At 67.9% G+C, this 15,537-nt stretch overlaps 2 protein-coding genes across 2 annotated transcripts; one reads left to right on the forward strand and one right to left on the reverse strand.

The window, feature by feature from the left end:
* Nucleotides 1-26: 26 nt before the first annotated feature.
* On the reverse strand, nucleotides 27-3,847 carry CHLRE_16g673300v5 (uncharacterized protein). The gene is made up of 6 exons (XM_043071211.1): nucleotides 3,098-3,847; nucleotides 2,654-2,949; nucleotides 2,203-2,445; nucleotides 1,718-1,837; nucleotides 618-907; nucleotides 27-379 (listed from the first exon to the last, which is right to left on the reverse strand). Exons 2-6 carry the CDS (start codon nucleotides 2,924-2,926, stop codon nucleotides 376-378), a joined length of 930 nt encoding a protein of 309 aa, XP_042916150.1. The 5' UTR covers nucleotides 2,927-2,949; nucleotides 3,098-3,847; the 3' UTR covers nucleotides 27-375.
* A 138-nt stretch (nucleotides 3,848-3,985) lies between these two features.
* CHLRE_16g673250v5 (uncharacterized protein) lies at nucleotides 3,986-15,187 on the forward strand. The gene is made up of 11 exons (XM_043071210.1): nucleotides 3,986-4,296; nucleotides 4,369-4,515; nucleotides 4,823-5,064; nucleotides 5,559-5,728; nucleotides 5,913-9,123; nucleotides 9,298-9,832; nucleotides 9,983-10,134; nucleotides 10,359-10,506; nucleotides 10,662-11,802; nucleotides 11,974-12,170; nucleotides 12,293-15,187. Exons 2-11 carry the CDS (start codon nucleotides 4,386-4,388, stop codon nucleotides 14,260-14,262), a joined length of 7,896 nt encoding a protein of 2,631 aa, XP_042916151.1. The 5' UTR covers nucleotides 3,986-4,296; nucleotides 4,369-4,385; the 3' UTR covers nucleotides 14,263-15,187.
* The last annotated feature ends 350 nt before the right edge of the window (nucleotides 15,188-15,537 follow it).

Genomic DNA, 15,537 nt, shown 5'->3' on the forward strand with positions numbered 1-15,537 from the left:
CAAGCTGCACGCTCCTAGACCAGCTTTGCAGACCCTTCTTACACGGGTTTGAGATGCAAGGCCGTGCACGTTTACGGTACAAGCGCAACGCGCACTGCATCATCCACCGACAAGCTCCAGTTGACTCAAGGCTTACCCCAGCAACAATAATCAAGCATCGGACAGGTATCAGCACGGCATGCCAATGCCCCACGTACACGCCTCATGCTACCCCAGCTATTGCTACGCGCAATGCCACTGGACTCAACCATGGGCCTTGTGCGTCCTTCTGCACGCACCCAATCAACACGTGCGCACACTGTCATCACTAGGCTACGGCCGCACAGGCCACAACCACCGGAATCCATCACGCACGTACTTATTGGCATCCGCCCCCTACCTATACGCCTATTCCCCAGTGCCAGGCAACCGCCAATGCATGCCGCTTATTAAGTGCTGCCACCACTTCCTCATGTACCGTGCATCTATCACTGCTTGCGCCACACCCACTCCCATGGCCACTTCCACCGCTGCGCCTCCGCCGGCGCCACCACCAGCTCGTGGTATTCGGGCTTGCCGGTGATGTAGCAGCTATATAGCTTGTCTCGCCGGTGGCATTCCAGCGTACAGAGGCGTACCTGCCAGCCTTGCTGACGTCCGTCACTACGCCGTCATTGCCGGGGCCGCCGTCGACCCCAGCCTCCATGAAGTTTGTGTGGATCTTGTCCCAGTCCGGGCCGCGCCGCACCACCAGCCCCACGCATACGTTGTCCAGTGTGACCACCTGGCCGGGAATGGGGCTGGTGCGCGGCAGGCGGATGCCCGGGTAGGGTCCGGGCGTTGAGCCCACTGCGCGCACCCCCACCGCCGCCGCTGTCTCCACCGCTCCAATCAGGAGCTCTCCGCCGGGGCCTGAGCTGCCAGAGCCCTGCTTGGCCGTACCCTATAAATGAAGACAGCACAAAACACATGCACACATTATAACCCATTGCATTCACACGCACATTCGCAGGGTTGACCCCTTCCATGTTCCGTTAGTTTCACACACACACACACACACACACACACACACACAAACACACACACACACACACACACACACACACACACACACACACACACACACACACACACACACACACACACACTGCAACACCCCCGGGCCTTACGGCCTGGATCGGCCTAGTGGCCAGACGCGTTTGTGGCTGCCCTTAGGCATAGTCTGCCCTGGCGTCGAGAGCTGGTTAGGTTGCGGTTGAGGTCGTGCAGGCTGCGGGGTCGCAGGACTCAGCCCCACAGCCACTGTGGTCGTGCTATCGCGTGCTGTCGTGTGCTGCGTGCTGCGTGTTTTGTTTTGTTTGCTGTTTTTGTTTTCTGCCCGCCTGGTCTTTAAGAGGTAGCTCGCCCGCTGGGTCTGAGGTTGTTACACCGGTAGACGGTAGTAGTTCCGCAAGGGTTACTGGCGCGGTGAAGGGTCGGAGTGCGTTACCCTGTGGACTCCAGAGCTGTTTACGCTCTGCCGGGGAAACGCCAGGTCACGGCAGCCCGATTGAGAGCCCTGTCGTTGGTTATACCAGATACACGATTCACGTGATCTGGCAGAATAACCGTGGAAACCGTAGTCACACACACACACACACACACACACACACACACATACACACACACACACGCAAGCACGCAAGCACGCACACAAGCACACACACACGCACACTCACTCTCTCGGCAGCCGACCCACCTCGCCACCCCGCTGCTGCTGCTGCCCCTTCGCCGCACCCAGCTCCTCCACGCGCGCCTCCAGGTCGGTCACACGCCGCCGCAGCTCCGCCGTGTCAGTCCCTCCGGAGGCCGGCGCGTGCTGTTGGCAGATAGAGCAGCGGGAAACAAAGAGTGCGCGAGTACCGTACCGTACGTACGTAAGTGAGATCCCAAAGAAGGCTGTTCCCAGCCACCGACCCCACGCCTGCTTGTGGGGGTGTATCCCATGCACACAGGGGCCAAGCAACATTCAAAGTCTCTACTACTCGGCAGGTAGGGACTGCTGTAGGCAGGCCGCGCGCTGCATGATACGCTCACGCTCGCCATGCCGGGGAGCGGCAACCCCAATGACCAACGCCCCGCCCCGCGCGCCCCGCCCGACCCACATGAATCAACACCCACCCTCCACCTCCACAGACGCTGTCAACTTACCAACAACGCACCAAGCCAGCCAAACCCACTCACCTCTCCAACCGCCAGCAGCAGCTCCTTCAGCAGCAGCCGCGGCTCCGACGTCAGCGTGGCCACCACCTCCTGCACCAGCTGGCCTCGCACACCCGCCAGGCGGGCGTCCACCACGCCACCCACCACAGACGACAGAGCGGCCGTGACAGCGGCGGCCGAAGCTGGCGGCGGCGGGCGAGCGGCATGTGGGTCGGCGGCGGCTGGCGGCAGCGGAGAAGAGGGCGTGGGTGCCGGGGGCAGCGCCTGAGCGGCGGGGGCAGCAAAGGAGTGAAGGGAAACCCGGTGAGAGCGGGGTGGGGTCACAAGTAAGGGCGCGAAGGGGCACCGGTGCGGGATGCCGGCCAAGCAAGGGGAAAGGGAGGGAATACACGACGTGCACTTCATAAGCCTCAGCAACGTTGGCCCACCATATCCGAAGCACAAGTAAGCAACGCGAAGACCCGCGGCACACCTGCTGCTGCTCGCTGGAGCGCACGTCGGGGGAAGAGGACGAAGAGGCGGCGGGCTCCTCGGCGCTCGCCGCCACCCTCACGGAGGTCCGGCGGGAGGAGTAGCTCCTCAACATGTGAATGTCAGCCGCCAGCGGCGCGGCACAGCGGCTTGCGCGGCCCGCCGCGGCAGCAGCAGGGAAGGAGGCGGTGCGGTGGGTCGTCGCCGGCTGGGCGGCCCCGCGCGGCCGCAGCAATGCCGGCCGCGCCGAGGCGCTGAGTGCGGCGCACAGCATCCCGCCCTGCGTGTGTGGAGGCGCTGAGGCAAGAGGTGGCAGCAGAGTGCGTGTGTCGGTCAGATGAACCATTTCCCGCCAGAAGGAACTCGTTGGGTCTCCTGGGCTCCGCCTCACGGCACATCCATATTGCCCCCAGCCAGGCAAACATCCGTAACAAACAGCACCCACCTGCGGACGGCTTGAGCGGGGAAGACGCAGCAGTAGTGCCGCGCGCGCTGGCCGGTGAATAGGCGTGAACTAGCGTCTCGTCTTCACGGCGCGTTTGAAGCAGCAGCCAAGTCGAATGTATTGCACTTGCTTGGCTCAAACGGGATTTCTATATGTTGGAAGATAGGAGCGCTCAAGCGGCAGGGTGCTGCAATGGTTGCGTGTGGATTGGGCGCCCCGGCAATGCCCCCGCCCACTCTGGAACGCCGAACGCGCCCTCATGTTAGTTTCACCGCGCGCCCCCCCCTAGCTAGCAACCCCCCAACTCGTCGCCGGCTGAAAGCGGCCTGAACATGAGGGCAGTACACGCGAGCACGAGAAACAGGGAGTGGCCCCGCACACGTCGGAAGATGCTAACGGCCCTCCCACAACCGTGCTGTTCCATGCTAATCCCTCGCGATCCCTTTGTGCGCGACACTCGTTTAATTCACTTGGATCAGGCTTGGTCGCCTTGGCTGCATTTTGCGGTGCGCTCCATGGGCGCGCTCAGTGCGTGTCAAAGGTGCAGGACTCTGTCACCAGTGACTCCGCCGACAGGCTGCGATCTCAAGTTTGGTGTTCGATGTGTTAAAGTGACTTTGGGGAATAGGATTGAGTACTAAGAATGCTTTCGTTCATACCAAGTCGGGCAGGACAACGCGAACCGCAGGAGAGCCGAGGGGAAACGCCTCAAAATTAGGCAGCAAGCGAAAGTCTTGAAATGTCAACTTGTTAATGTGATACATCAACTCATGGGGGGTTGGTCCAGGAAAAATAAGTACGGGCTCACGCCGGTTTCGCACGGGGCCGGTTTGCTCACGGGGGTGCATTCTGTTGGTAAATAACACTTTCCTCCTGACCATTTTCTTCGTTGAGACTACGCTATCCGCTCCCCTCGAGAGTTGCTGCTAAGTTGACAGCCCTAGTAGAGCTTGCAGGAACGCATGTTGGGGCGCACACCGCGCTCTCGCCTCGTGCAAAACGAGACACGCCCCAGCTCAAAAGCCCTGTTTTCATATTTCGATTAAGCGACGTCGCCAACTATCACTGTGGACGGGCTACAACACTCTGAGGGCGCAGGTCCTCCAGTGAGCCGCGACTCCACGCGTTGACTGGGCCTTGTCCACACCAAGTAGCTGTAACCGTTTACGAGAACGGCGCAATCCTGGCGCGGCCCTAAGGCAAGTTACTTCGGGAGCAGAAACTTTGTTCATTTGGGCGAGCGGCTTGAGCGGCTTCCTTCTGTCGCGCAGGCGTCCGAGGCGGGCTGATGGCAAGCGAGGAAGCCGACCTTGAGTTGTGGGACCTCGATATTGCTGAGCCTGCGGCTGAGGCCGGGCATTGGAACTTGACGGGCTACACCTGGGATCCCGTCCATCTCACCGCAACCAGGAAGCCCGGTAAGAGAGCGTGGTAGCGGGGAAGCCCGGTAGGCGGAGCCGGCACTCGCGACCCCGGTCCTGCACGCCATCATCGGGCGCGATAGGGCAACTGCTCTACGCTCGTCGCAATACTTAAAGCTCTGGCGCATGATGTTTCTGGCGCAAGAGCAGCTAGCCTACCTCTTATCAGCTGTAGTATAGTATTAGAGCCACCGTTCACGGGACGCCGGCGAGCGCACGAGCACGTCTCGCCCACAGCCCCCACTCTCTCACCTGACATAATGCCCGTCGCTCGCCGACACTCGACACGTCCACGGCCCCGCAGCGGAGGCACCTGGCCCCCAGGCCCAAATGTATGGCCGCACGTGCGCGGATGACAGCGGCGTGTCGCAGCAGCCAACGGCGCAGCAGCTGCAGCAGCAGGGCAGCGGCTGTGCCGTGATGGACTGCGAGGGCGGCGCGCTAGTCGTGGATGGCGCCGACGGGCCCTGCAACATCGACCACGCGGCGCTAGCCACCGCGCCCGTGTACAGCCCCCAGCCGGGTGGAAACAAGATGGCGTGCCAGGTGCGGGAGGGGAAAGGTGCTGAAGCTCCGGGGCGAGTGGGCAAAGGGGCTTGCGCTGCCAGCCGCGGGCAGGGTCAACCCGGTCTCATCCGGGTCGTGCCCAAATCCGCCGCGCCGCCCAAAGCTCAAACCACCCCCAAATGCTTGTATGCGATGTAATTATGTATGTACTTGATGTTGTGAGTGAGCCAGGGGTGACGCGCTCGCACCCGCTTGGGCAGGGTGCTGAGGTGGACCCTGGTGGGGAAGCGTACCAAGCCCCTCCGAAGGCCTAATTGAGGTTTTAAGTTTGTTTGCGTACCGTAATTACGGTGCCCTGTTTGGGGGAAGGATGCATGCTGCCATCCGTGGCCAAATGCATGCTACTGTCTGGGTTGCGGGTCGGCCCTGTGGCATTGGCCCAATCCACATCGCCATGTCACTCGCTCATCCTGCCCTTGTCCGCTTGCGCCATGCCCCCATCCCGACCCACATCACCTCAACCCCTTAACCAGGTGCTGGGCTGCGGCCTCAGCCTGGCCGGCATGAAGGGATACTTCCTGCGCCACCGCGTGTGCGAGGAGCACAGCAAGGCGCCCGTGCTCATCATCGGCGGCGCGCCCTCGCGATTGTGCCAGCAGTGCTCCAAGTTCCACCACGTGAACGCATTTGAGGGGGCCAAGAGGTGCGGGTTCGCGGCGTGGCGTGCTAAACTGCTAATGGGAGCGCTTGTAGAGGGTCGCGAAAGGGGAGTCGCAGTAAACAAATACCGATTATCCGCGTAACCTGCTTTGGCAGCTGCTCTTTTTCGGCCTTCCTCTGGCCAATCCAGCCCTAATCCTCCCCCGCCGTGGTACACAAACACACAGGACGTGCCGCGTGCAGCTGGACCGCATTCGCATCAACAAGCGCGCCCGCCGCACGCGCAAGATGAATGCCGCCGCGGCCGCCGCCGCCGCCGCCACCGGCCTTGACGACGGCGGCGGCGTCATGGGCGTGCGCATGGGCATGGGCATGGGAAGCGAGTGCCCCGCGCCGCCCGCCAGCGGCCTGCGCAGCAAGCGCCCCGCCGACAGCAGCGGCAGCGGCGAGGGCTCCTACACCGACTCCCGCAAGGCGCGCCACCTTGGCGGCCCCGCCGGCGCCGGCGCCATGGCCGCCGCGGCCGCGGCCGCCGCGGCTGCTGCTGCTGCCGCCGCCGCCGCCTTCAACGCCGGCGGCGTGCGCATCGCCGGCGGCGCGCCGGTGACGCTGGTGACGCCCCTGGCGCTAGCGCAGGCGCTCAGCGGCTGCGCGCCCGGCGGCGCGGCGGCGGCGGCGGGCGTGGGCTCGCCCGAGACCGACCCGCTACTGCCCGAGTCGGGCGGCAGCGGCAGCGACGGCTCCCGCGAGCACCCGCGCGCCAGCGTGGGCCTGTCGGGTCAGACGGGTTGGCGCTACGGCGAGCCGCAGTCGTCCATGCAGCCCATGTCGCCCGCCACCGCCATGGCCGGCGGCGCCGCCGCCACAGCCCTGGTGGCGCACAGCCCCGCCAGCGGCATGACCGGGCCCGACGGCGGCGGCGGCGGCGGCATGCACGCCAGCCTCAGCACCCACGCGCTGCAGCAGTACGGCAACAACAGCAACAACAACAACCCGTACGGCCAGGCCCATGTGGGCGGCATGGGCCAAATGGACGCCGGCGGCCCCGGCAGCATCGCCGCTGCCGCGGCGGCGGCGGGCCTCGGCCACCCGGCGGCGGGCATGCCCGGCGCCGCTGCTGCGGCGCAGTCGGCGCCCAGGATGTTTGCAGCGCACCAGCAGATGGCGGCTGCTGCTGTGGCCGCCGCCGCCGCTGCTGCGGTGGCGGGGCAGCAGCAGCGCCAGCAGGAGTCGGGTGTTGGCAGCCATGGTGGCGGCGGGGGGCAGCAGGACGCGACGGCGTCGGCCTGGAGCCTGCAGGTGGGCGGCAGCGGCGCCGACGGCACCGGCGGCCTTCCCGCCGTCCCCAGCGCCAACAACCTGCACCCGCTGCTGCAGCAGGAAATGCTCCTCCAGCAGCAGCAGCAGCAGCAGCAGCAGCCGAAGCTGGCAGCTGCTGTGGCCGCCGCCGCCGCAGCCTGGCAGCCCAAGCCCTGCTCCGACCCCATCATGCGCGGTTCGCTGCGCGAGCACTGCTCCCGCGACCTGCACAGCGCCGCGCTGTCCGACATGGCGCTCGCCACCGGTTCCGGCATGGGCGCCGGCGGCGCCACCGCTGGCAGCCACCCGTCGCCACACGTGCAGACGCTGGCCGCCAACGTGCTGGCCGGCTCGCCTCAGGAGATGCTGCTGATCCAACAGGCTATGCTCAAGTCGTCGGCGCCGCAGGGCTGCGTGCCGTCGCTGGCGGGACCGGACAGCGGCAGCGGCGGCGTCGACCCGGCTCTGGTGGCCATGCTCAACGGCAGCGCGCCGCCGGCACTGCCCGGCATGCCGCAGACGCTGGCCGGCTGCGCCGCCATCGGCGGCGCCGGCGGCGCCGGCGGTCGCATGCTCACCGCCAGCGGCGCCGTCATCGCGACCATGCCCAGCGCCTCCGCGGCCAGCGGCGGCGCCAGGTCCGCAAACACGCTGGCCGGCGCCCTTGGCAACGCCGCTGCCGCCAACAGCAACCCGATCTCGCGCCGCGACGGCGATGCGCTGGCCAGCGGCGGCAACAACGACTCGGGCCGGCCGGCGCGCATGAGCCTGGAGAACGACGACGCCATCCTGGCCCCCGGGGACGACGCGCTGCTGGGCTCGCTGATGGACCTACTGACCACCCAGAACGCCGACCTGGGCGGCGTGGGCGGCAGCAACAACACCGGCGGGAACGGCGCCAACGGCACACACGGCGGCGTCATGGGCGCTAGCGGCGGCGCCAACGGCAGCCTGGTTGGGCTCAGCGGTCTCAGTGGGCTGGGCATGGGAGGCAGTGGCATGGGCGGCATGGGCGGCATGGGCGGCGGCGGCTCCGGCAATGCCAAGGCGGCCGCCATCGCCGCCCTGACGGGCGGCGGCAGCGCCGCCGCCAACAACAACGGCGGCGCCGCCAGCAACCACCACAACCACCACAACGGTGGTCACACCAACCATGGAAGCGCCATGCTGTTGGGTGGCAGCAACGACCTGCGGCTGCAGTCGTGGGGGCTGTCGGCGCTGGGCTCGGGCTTCAGCTCGGGCCGCGGCGGCCAGCAGCTGCTGCTGCAGGGCGTGCCCGGCTTCAGCCACGGCCTCAGCGGCGGTGCCGGCGGCGGCGGCAGCAACACCGGCAGCCTGGCGGCGCTCGCGGCCGGCGCCGGCGGCCTGCAGGGCGCCATGGACCTCGCCGCCGCCGCCGCCGCCGGCGGCGCCGCCATGTCGCGCGCCGGCAGCGCCGCCGCCGGCGGCGCCGCCGGCGCGCCTGGCGGCTCCGCCAATGCCATGGCGGCGCTGAGCCCGCCCAACCTGGAAGCGCTGATGGCGCTGCCTCCTGGCAGCTCGGCCTCCACTGTGGGGCTGGGCAGCCTGGGTATCGGCCGCACGCTGCTGCTGGAGCAGGGGCTGGGGTCGCTGGGTGGGCTGTCGGCTCTGGGCGGCATGAGCCCGCTGGGCGGCTCCAACGCGCTCGTGGGGTCGCAGCTCGGCAGCCTGTCCCAGCTTGCGGGCTCCCACCTGGGCGGCTTGTCGCAGCTGGGTGGCTCCCAGGAACAGCTGCTGGCAGGCCTGGGCTCGATGGGCTCGGTTGGAGCCGGCTTCGCCGGCGCCGGTCAGGGCAGCGCGGCGGCGGCGGCAGCGGCGGCGGCGGCCGCCGCCGCCGGAGGCGACCTGCTGCTACAGCGGCAACTGCTGCATGCGCAGGCGCAGCAGCAACAACAGCAGCATGTGCAGCAGCAGCAACAGATCCAGCTGCTGCAGCAGCAGCAGCAGGCCCTGGCGCAGCAGCAGCAGCTGCTGCAACTGCAGCAGGCGCAGGCGGCAGCGCTGGCAGCCAACGCCACGGCCGCAAGTGCCGCACCGGCGGTGCCCGCCGCTGGCCTGCTGCTGTCACGTCTGCTTGACGCCGACACCAAGACGCACCACCTCTCATCCGAGCTCAATGCAAGTATGATTTCATCGTCCACTCTATAAAGTGGACGATGAAGCTACTCGGAGCTTTGCAATGCCGCCAGCAGTACGGTACCTAGCTCGCGCTTGCATGCTTTATTAGGAACATCTCCTGCCAAAGTTCTCACCACCACCTTGCGCGTTGTGTGCCCCATCCAACACACACAGGGCTGCCTGGCGGAGAAGCAGCTCCTGCGGCGCCAGCTGATGCTGACGCTGCAGTCCGGCCAAGCCCCCGACGCCGACCAGGTCGCCGCCGCCGCCATGGCTGCCGCCGCCACCGGCAACGCAATGGCCTCCATGACTGCCGGCGCGCCGGCCGGCGCCGCCGCCGTCGGCCCCGGCGCCGCCGCCGTCGCCGGCCTGGGCTCCCTCGCCGGCCTTGGCGTCGCCCCCGCCGTCGCGCTCGGTGCCGCACGCGCCTCGCCGGCTGCGCAGCTGCAGGCGTTGATGGACGCGCGCAGCGCCGCCACGGCCGGCGTGCCGGCCGCCGTCGCCACCGCCGCAACATCGCCGCAGATGGCGGCTGCCGCCGCGCCCGCCGCCGGCACGGGCGGCTACGCGGCTCCCGACCTGCTGACACGCGTGTCGCTCAAGATCATGAACTGCCTGCCAGACGAGCTGCCGCCCGACGTGCGCAGCCGCATGCAGGCGTTCGCCAGCCAGGCGCCGCTGGACCTGGTGCAGGGCTGCCTGCGACCCGGTGAGCTGCAGCTGCTATTCCTGCCAACCAGCGAGCCGCACCCCCAATTTTCACTTTACCCCGATTATTTTAATCAATTTCTTATTCTTTGCAGCGATATCATTCCTGACACTGTTCACGACTTGTTTACATTATGTATGCAATAAACAGGCTGCACCGAGGTGGTCCTGGATGCGCTGCATGCCGGCGACGAGCGGGCGCTGGTGGCGGAGCTGCTGCGGCAGGGCGATGTGGAGGCCGCCGCCGCGGCGCTGCTGGCGGCGCTGCCCAGCTCGCTGCACTGCAAGGACATCTACCTGCAGGTGCGCGCCTGCCTGCACGCCTGGGTGTGGCCACAACCACGCGCGCACTGCATTATGTCATCTCCCGATACGGGTTTGTCACCCTCCTCGCGCCACACCGTATAGCACGCATGGCAGGATTGGCATACTGTATGCCACGTGGTCCCCTCAAACGACACTGGCCGCACGCGCGTATCCCGGTGTGTAAGTCTCATCATGCCCACCCCTCCCATCACAACACGCAGGCCGCCGACCAGGCGCTGTACCTGCGCCCCGGCGCGCCGCCCAAGCGCGCCAGCTGGGCGGGTGTGGCCATGCGGCGCGGCGGCCAGCGCGTGGCCAAGCCCGAGCTGCTGGCGGCGGAGGCACCCGTGCTGCACATGGACCACTCAGGTGAGCCATCAATCATCACTCAATTGTGTAAACCGAGCTTGAGAGCTTGCACCACCCTGTCTAGACTTGTCCACTTGTTTCCAATGCGGCTGGAGTTTTAGTTCTGCAACATCTTGGTTTTGATGGCGATCGTTCTTGCAACCGCCCGCGTGCAGCCATGGACGGCTCCCGCTACGTGCGGCTGCGTGTGTTCGGCCGCCACCTGGACGGCGCCGGCGTCACAGTGCTGGCGCGCATGGGCGGCCTGGCGCTCGCCGTCACGCTCACGCCCGTCGACGTCAACGGCGACGGCAAGTCCCGCGCCGCCGCGGCGCCGCCCTCGTCGGTGGTGCTGACCGAGCAGGAGGCAGACAGCTGCCCCACCAGCGGCCGCCACGCGCCCGCCGCCGCCGCCGCCGCCACGCCCACCACCTCCGAGGCCACTGCGCCCGCGCCGCCGCCGCCGCAACTCGAGGCGAGCGGCGTCTCCCTCTCCGCGCCTCCTGCCTCGCCCTCGCCTCCCCCTGCCGCTTCCACCTCGCCGCAGCCCGCGCTACCCGGCACCTCCTCCCCGTCCTGCACGGCGGCCTCCCCCGCACCCACAACCTCTTCCGCCGCCGCCGCCGCCGCGCCCTACAGCCTGTACGACGTGGAGATCGAGATCCCGCCGGCGGCGCCCTCCCAGGGCCTGCTCATCCTCGAGCCGCGCGCCGGCGTGCTGCTGGGCTCCTGGGCGCCCGTGCTCCTGCTGGAGGACGCGGGCGCGGCGGCGGAGGCCGCGGCCATGCTGCGCGGCCTGGACGCCGACGCGGCGCGGCGCCTGGTGGTGAGCCTGGGCCTGTTCGTGGACCACGGCGAGCGCTGCGCCGCCGTGCTTGAGGCGGAGGAGGCGGAGGCGGAGGTGGGCTGCGCGGATGATGTGGAGCTGGAGGCGGAGGAGGCGGAGGAGGGCGGCGACGAGGTGGGGGGCGACTGCGAGGAGCGCCAGGGCGAGTCCATGGTTGGGGTGCAGCAGCAGGGGGGAGTGGAGGCGGCGACGCCGCGGGCCGCCGGCGCCCGCGCCACCTCGTCGTGCGCCCACAGCGTCGCGGTGCCGGCGGCCCGCGGCGCAGACGGCCAGCCGCTGGCAGTGGCGGCGGCGGCCGTGAATGCCATGGACGCCGCGGCGGAGGAGACGATGGCGGGTGTGGCCGCGGCGGAGGCGGGTGCTGGAAGCCCCGGCGCCGCGGGTCGGCGGGACTGGCACGCGGTGTTTGGGCCCTCGCATGAACGCATCGTGGGCATGGGCCGCACACTGCTGGCCTACAGCGCACTCAGGTGAGGCGTTCTCCATGCCTCGTGCCCTTGTCCTTTCTCCCTTCCCGGCTGACCTCTCTCCCCAGCACCTTTTGTCCTCCAGTCCCAAGCACCTCGCCTTGCCTTTTCACCGCTCACCTCCTGCCCTCTCCGCTTGGCTCCCCGCCCCGCCCACCGCCCTCCCCACCACAGGGCCTGCCCCGGCCTGCTGTCCTACCTGGGCAGCCAGCTGGTGGAGATGGGGCAGCCGCTGGCCGCGCTGCCCGCCGCCACCTACAACGGCGCGCCGCTGCTCGCCTGCGCCACGCTGGCGGGCGGCGGCGCCGTGCTGCGCATCGCCGCGGAGTGGGCGGCGCGCGGCGGCGCCATGCCTGACTGGCGAGCGCAGGGTGAGCGCTGCCACCTGCCGGATACTCGCACAAGGGCTTGCCCGTTTGCCTGCTCGCTCCGATCCCACCCAACCAAGCTAACGTTGCTCCCCCACACCCCCACCCCCAATTTGCGCCTGCAGTGCCCGGCCAGCCCGTGGGCGCGACCCTGTTGCACCTGGCGGTGTCGCTGCCGCCGCCCGCCGCCGTGGCCGCGCTCGAGGTCATGTGGGCGCTGGCACTAGCCGGCCCCGCCCAGCCCGCCGACGCCGACTCCTTCGCCGCCGCCTGGTTCTCGGGCCAGACCGCCGCCGACGCCGCGGCGGCCGCGCTCAACGGCTGCGTGCTGCTGGACTCGCCTGCTGTGCTGTTCGGCGCCGTGTCGCGCGCCGCGCTGGCGGCAGCGAACCCCGCCACCGCCGCTGTGGCGCTGGCGGCGGCCACCGCCTCGGAGACGCTGGACCGGCTGTGCATTGCCCGCCTGGCGTCCTCCTACATCCGCACACACAACTACACGTCGCCGCTGGACCACGTCGACCTGCCCAGTATGGAGGCCAACAGCAGCGTCGGCAGCGGCGCCGGCCGCCGCGACGCCGCCGCTGCCGCAGCGCAGAACATGGACGCGACGTCGAGCCCGCGCCAGCGCTGCTCGCGCGAACAGCACGCCGCGGGCGCGGCGGCAGCGGCGGCGCTTCACGACCTCCATGACTGCTTGTTGCCTGACTTTGACGGGCTAGATGAGGACGAGCACAGGCAGGGGGCGGCGAACGCCGGCGACTCAGCCACGGGTGCCGTAAACAGCGGCTCTGGCGAGCGCGTTCGCGATCTGGTGACTGAGGACTACGCCTTCGCGCACCGAAGCAGCCGCCAGCTGATGGCGGCAAGCCCTGGCGGCGGCGCGGATGACCGCAGCGGCCACGGCAGCGTGGGCGGCGTGCCCGCATTCCTCATGTCTCCCAACGGCGTCACTCCCGCTGCATTCTCGCCCACGGACGTGCCCTCCATCGCCACTGCGTCGCCGCCGCGCATGCGCGTGGTGGTCGCGCCCAAGGCGCTCGCGCAGTCGGTGGCAGTGGCGGCGGCCGGCGGCGCCGCAGGCGCCGCCGCCGCGGCAGCGGCGGCCGCCGCCGCCGGAGGCAGCGGCTCCGCTTGGCACGCCAGCGGCGCCGACGCGTCGCTGGTGCCTCCCAGCAACTTCACGCTGGCCAGCAGCGGCGTGTGCGCCAGTGGATCCATGCCCGTGTTTGGGTCCAGCACCACCGCCGCCGGCATAACCGGCGTGTACGGCGGATCGCTGGGCCTGAGCTCGTACGGCGTCATGGCCGGCAGCATGGCGGGCGCCGCCGGCATGGCGGCGCTCAAGGGCTGTGGCGGCGGAGGAGCCGCCAGCTCGCACGCCGGCGCGAGTGCCGACGGAGCTACGGGTATGGCGGCCGGAGCCGGGCACCGCGGCGCGCCACTGCCAATGGAGCCGTTGCTGAACATGTGCCGGCCGCTGCCCGGCAGCCCCGCCTCGTCCTCGGACCCGCAGCAGCACGTGCTCAGCACTGACGCGCTGGCGGTGCTGCCCAACAGCCGCGCGGGCGTGCCGGCGCTGATGCAGGTGCCGCAGCAGCCGGCGGCGCCACCGCAGCAGCCCGCCACGGACCGGCCATCCGCGTCCGCTGCGAGGCCCGTGCCCGCAGCGCCCGCACCCGTGCCGGCCGCCGCCGTCATGCCCGCGTCGCCCCCGGAGCTTTGGCCCGGCGTGGTGATCTGCGGCTCCGCGCCCGCCGCTCCTACCGGCGGCCTGGCGCTGGCAGCGGACGGCGACGCCAGTGCGCACGGCGGCAGCGTCGTGCACAGCAGCGACGGCCGCGGCTTCCCGGCGCCGCGGCGGCTCCACACGCTGCCCGCCGCCGCCAGCGGGCACGGTGGCAGTCTGATGGATAGGGCCATGTCGGCCGCCGCCGCCGCGGAGATGGAGGCGGCGGTGCAGGCGGCGGCGGCCGCCGGCGGCGGCGGCCGCTTTCCCATGCGTGACCTAATGAAGAAGTTCAAGAGCATGTTCAAGAGGAGCCCGGGCACTGGTGGTGCTGGCAGCGAGTCGGATACATCGAATCACCGGTCCTGAGCGTAGCTGCGGCGGCAGCTGGTCAGTTGGGGGCGCGGAAGCGTGTCGTGTACTTCGACGCCCAAAATTCACCTGGGCAGGCCCTTGAAGGTGTGGTGACTCGTATATGCTGGTTGTTGGCTTGGCGGATGTCATGAGCGCACCCAGACTCCAGCCAATCCAAGCAGGTGTTGTTGCATGAATCATCACTTGCGTCTGTGGACTGCCAAAGCTTTTACTTGAGCACGCCTGGTCCGTGCGTAGATATGCAGGCAGGATGTGGGGTGTTGTTGTTCTAGTCACTTCAGTCGGCTCGGTATGCAACCTTGAGTGCTGTGAGCTGTTTTCGGACATTGACATTGGATGGTGCTGCTGCTGGGGCCGCGCCACATACAGAGTGCCGTGTGCCGTGTATGATGTGGCGCGTGACCCAACAGCGCTGGGAAGGCGTGGGCATTGGTACATATGAAGTTTTACATGGATCAAGGCATGGCGCCGCGCAGCTTTCTGGTGTCCACGGTGTGAGGCTATTGCAGGACATGACCGGCGGAGGGAATCGGGGCAGCGTGCATTTCTTCTCACTTGATTTGTGAGCCCCCTGAGAGAGCTCAGAAACTTTGCACCTGGGTTGCAGTTTCGCGAGGCGTTGGTCCCGTACTGTTGCGGCATGTACGCCAAGCATGCTAGACAGGCTGACACTAGACTATGGAAGACTGCCTCGTCGAACGTGGGCCGCAAGTTGTAAGGGCCCGGATCGTCTCACACGCGACAATGATTGCGCGCACTGCCAATCTGCCATGAGCGTGACGCCTTGGCCAGAAGCGCTTGTGGGACTGGGGCATGTAGCTAGTACGGCAGTAGATATACATGCAGGAGGTTGCGCAACACAGGACACATGGCCGTTGCAATCATTGTAGCCGTGTACAGTCCATACTATTAAGTACCAGCATGAGGCTTTCCGATTAGGACGGCGATTGTTGGGGCACGGGTTCCCTGCATGCTTTGTGGGAGGCCCGATGCGCCTGAGCATCTGCCTGAGCATGCGGGCAGCGCACTGTACTGTGTCCGTTAAGCTGAACAAACATGTCACCGTGCGTGGCCATGCCTTGGCGACTGCGCATCCTCCTCTCCTGCGGTTCACAATGACCCGCTCCTAATGACCTAACGCTGCCCTCACGATCAATATCCCGCTACCACACCAGACCCACCGACTGTATCTCGATCCCAAAGGTGCCCCCCGGCCTTCAGGGGTTCCCCCCGGCGCCGAATCCTGCTGTCTGGCGTGGCCCCCCAGCG

Source organism: Chlamydomonas reinhardtii, chromosome 16 (genome assembly GCF_000002595.2).
Source record: "Chlamydomonas reinhardtii strain CC-503 cw92 mt+ chromosome 16, whole genome shotgun sequence".
Taxonomy (NCBI): Eukaryota; Viridiplantae; Chlorophyta; class Chlorophyceae; order Chlamydomonadales; family Chlamydomonadaceae; genus Chlamydomonas; species Chlamydomonas reinhardtii.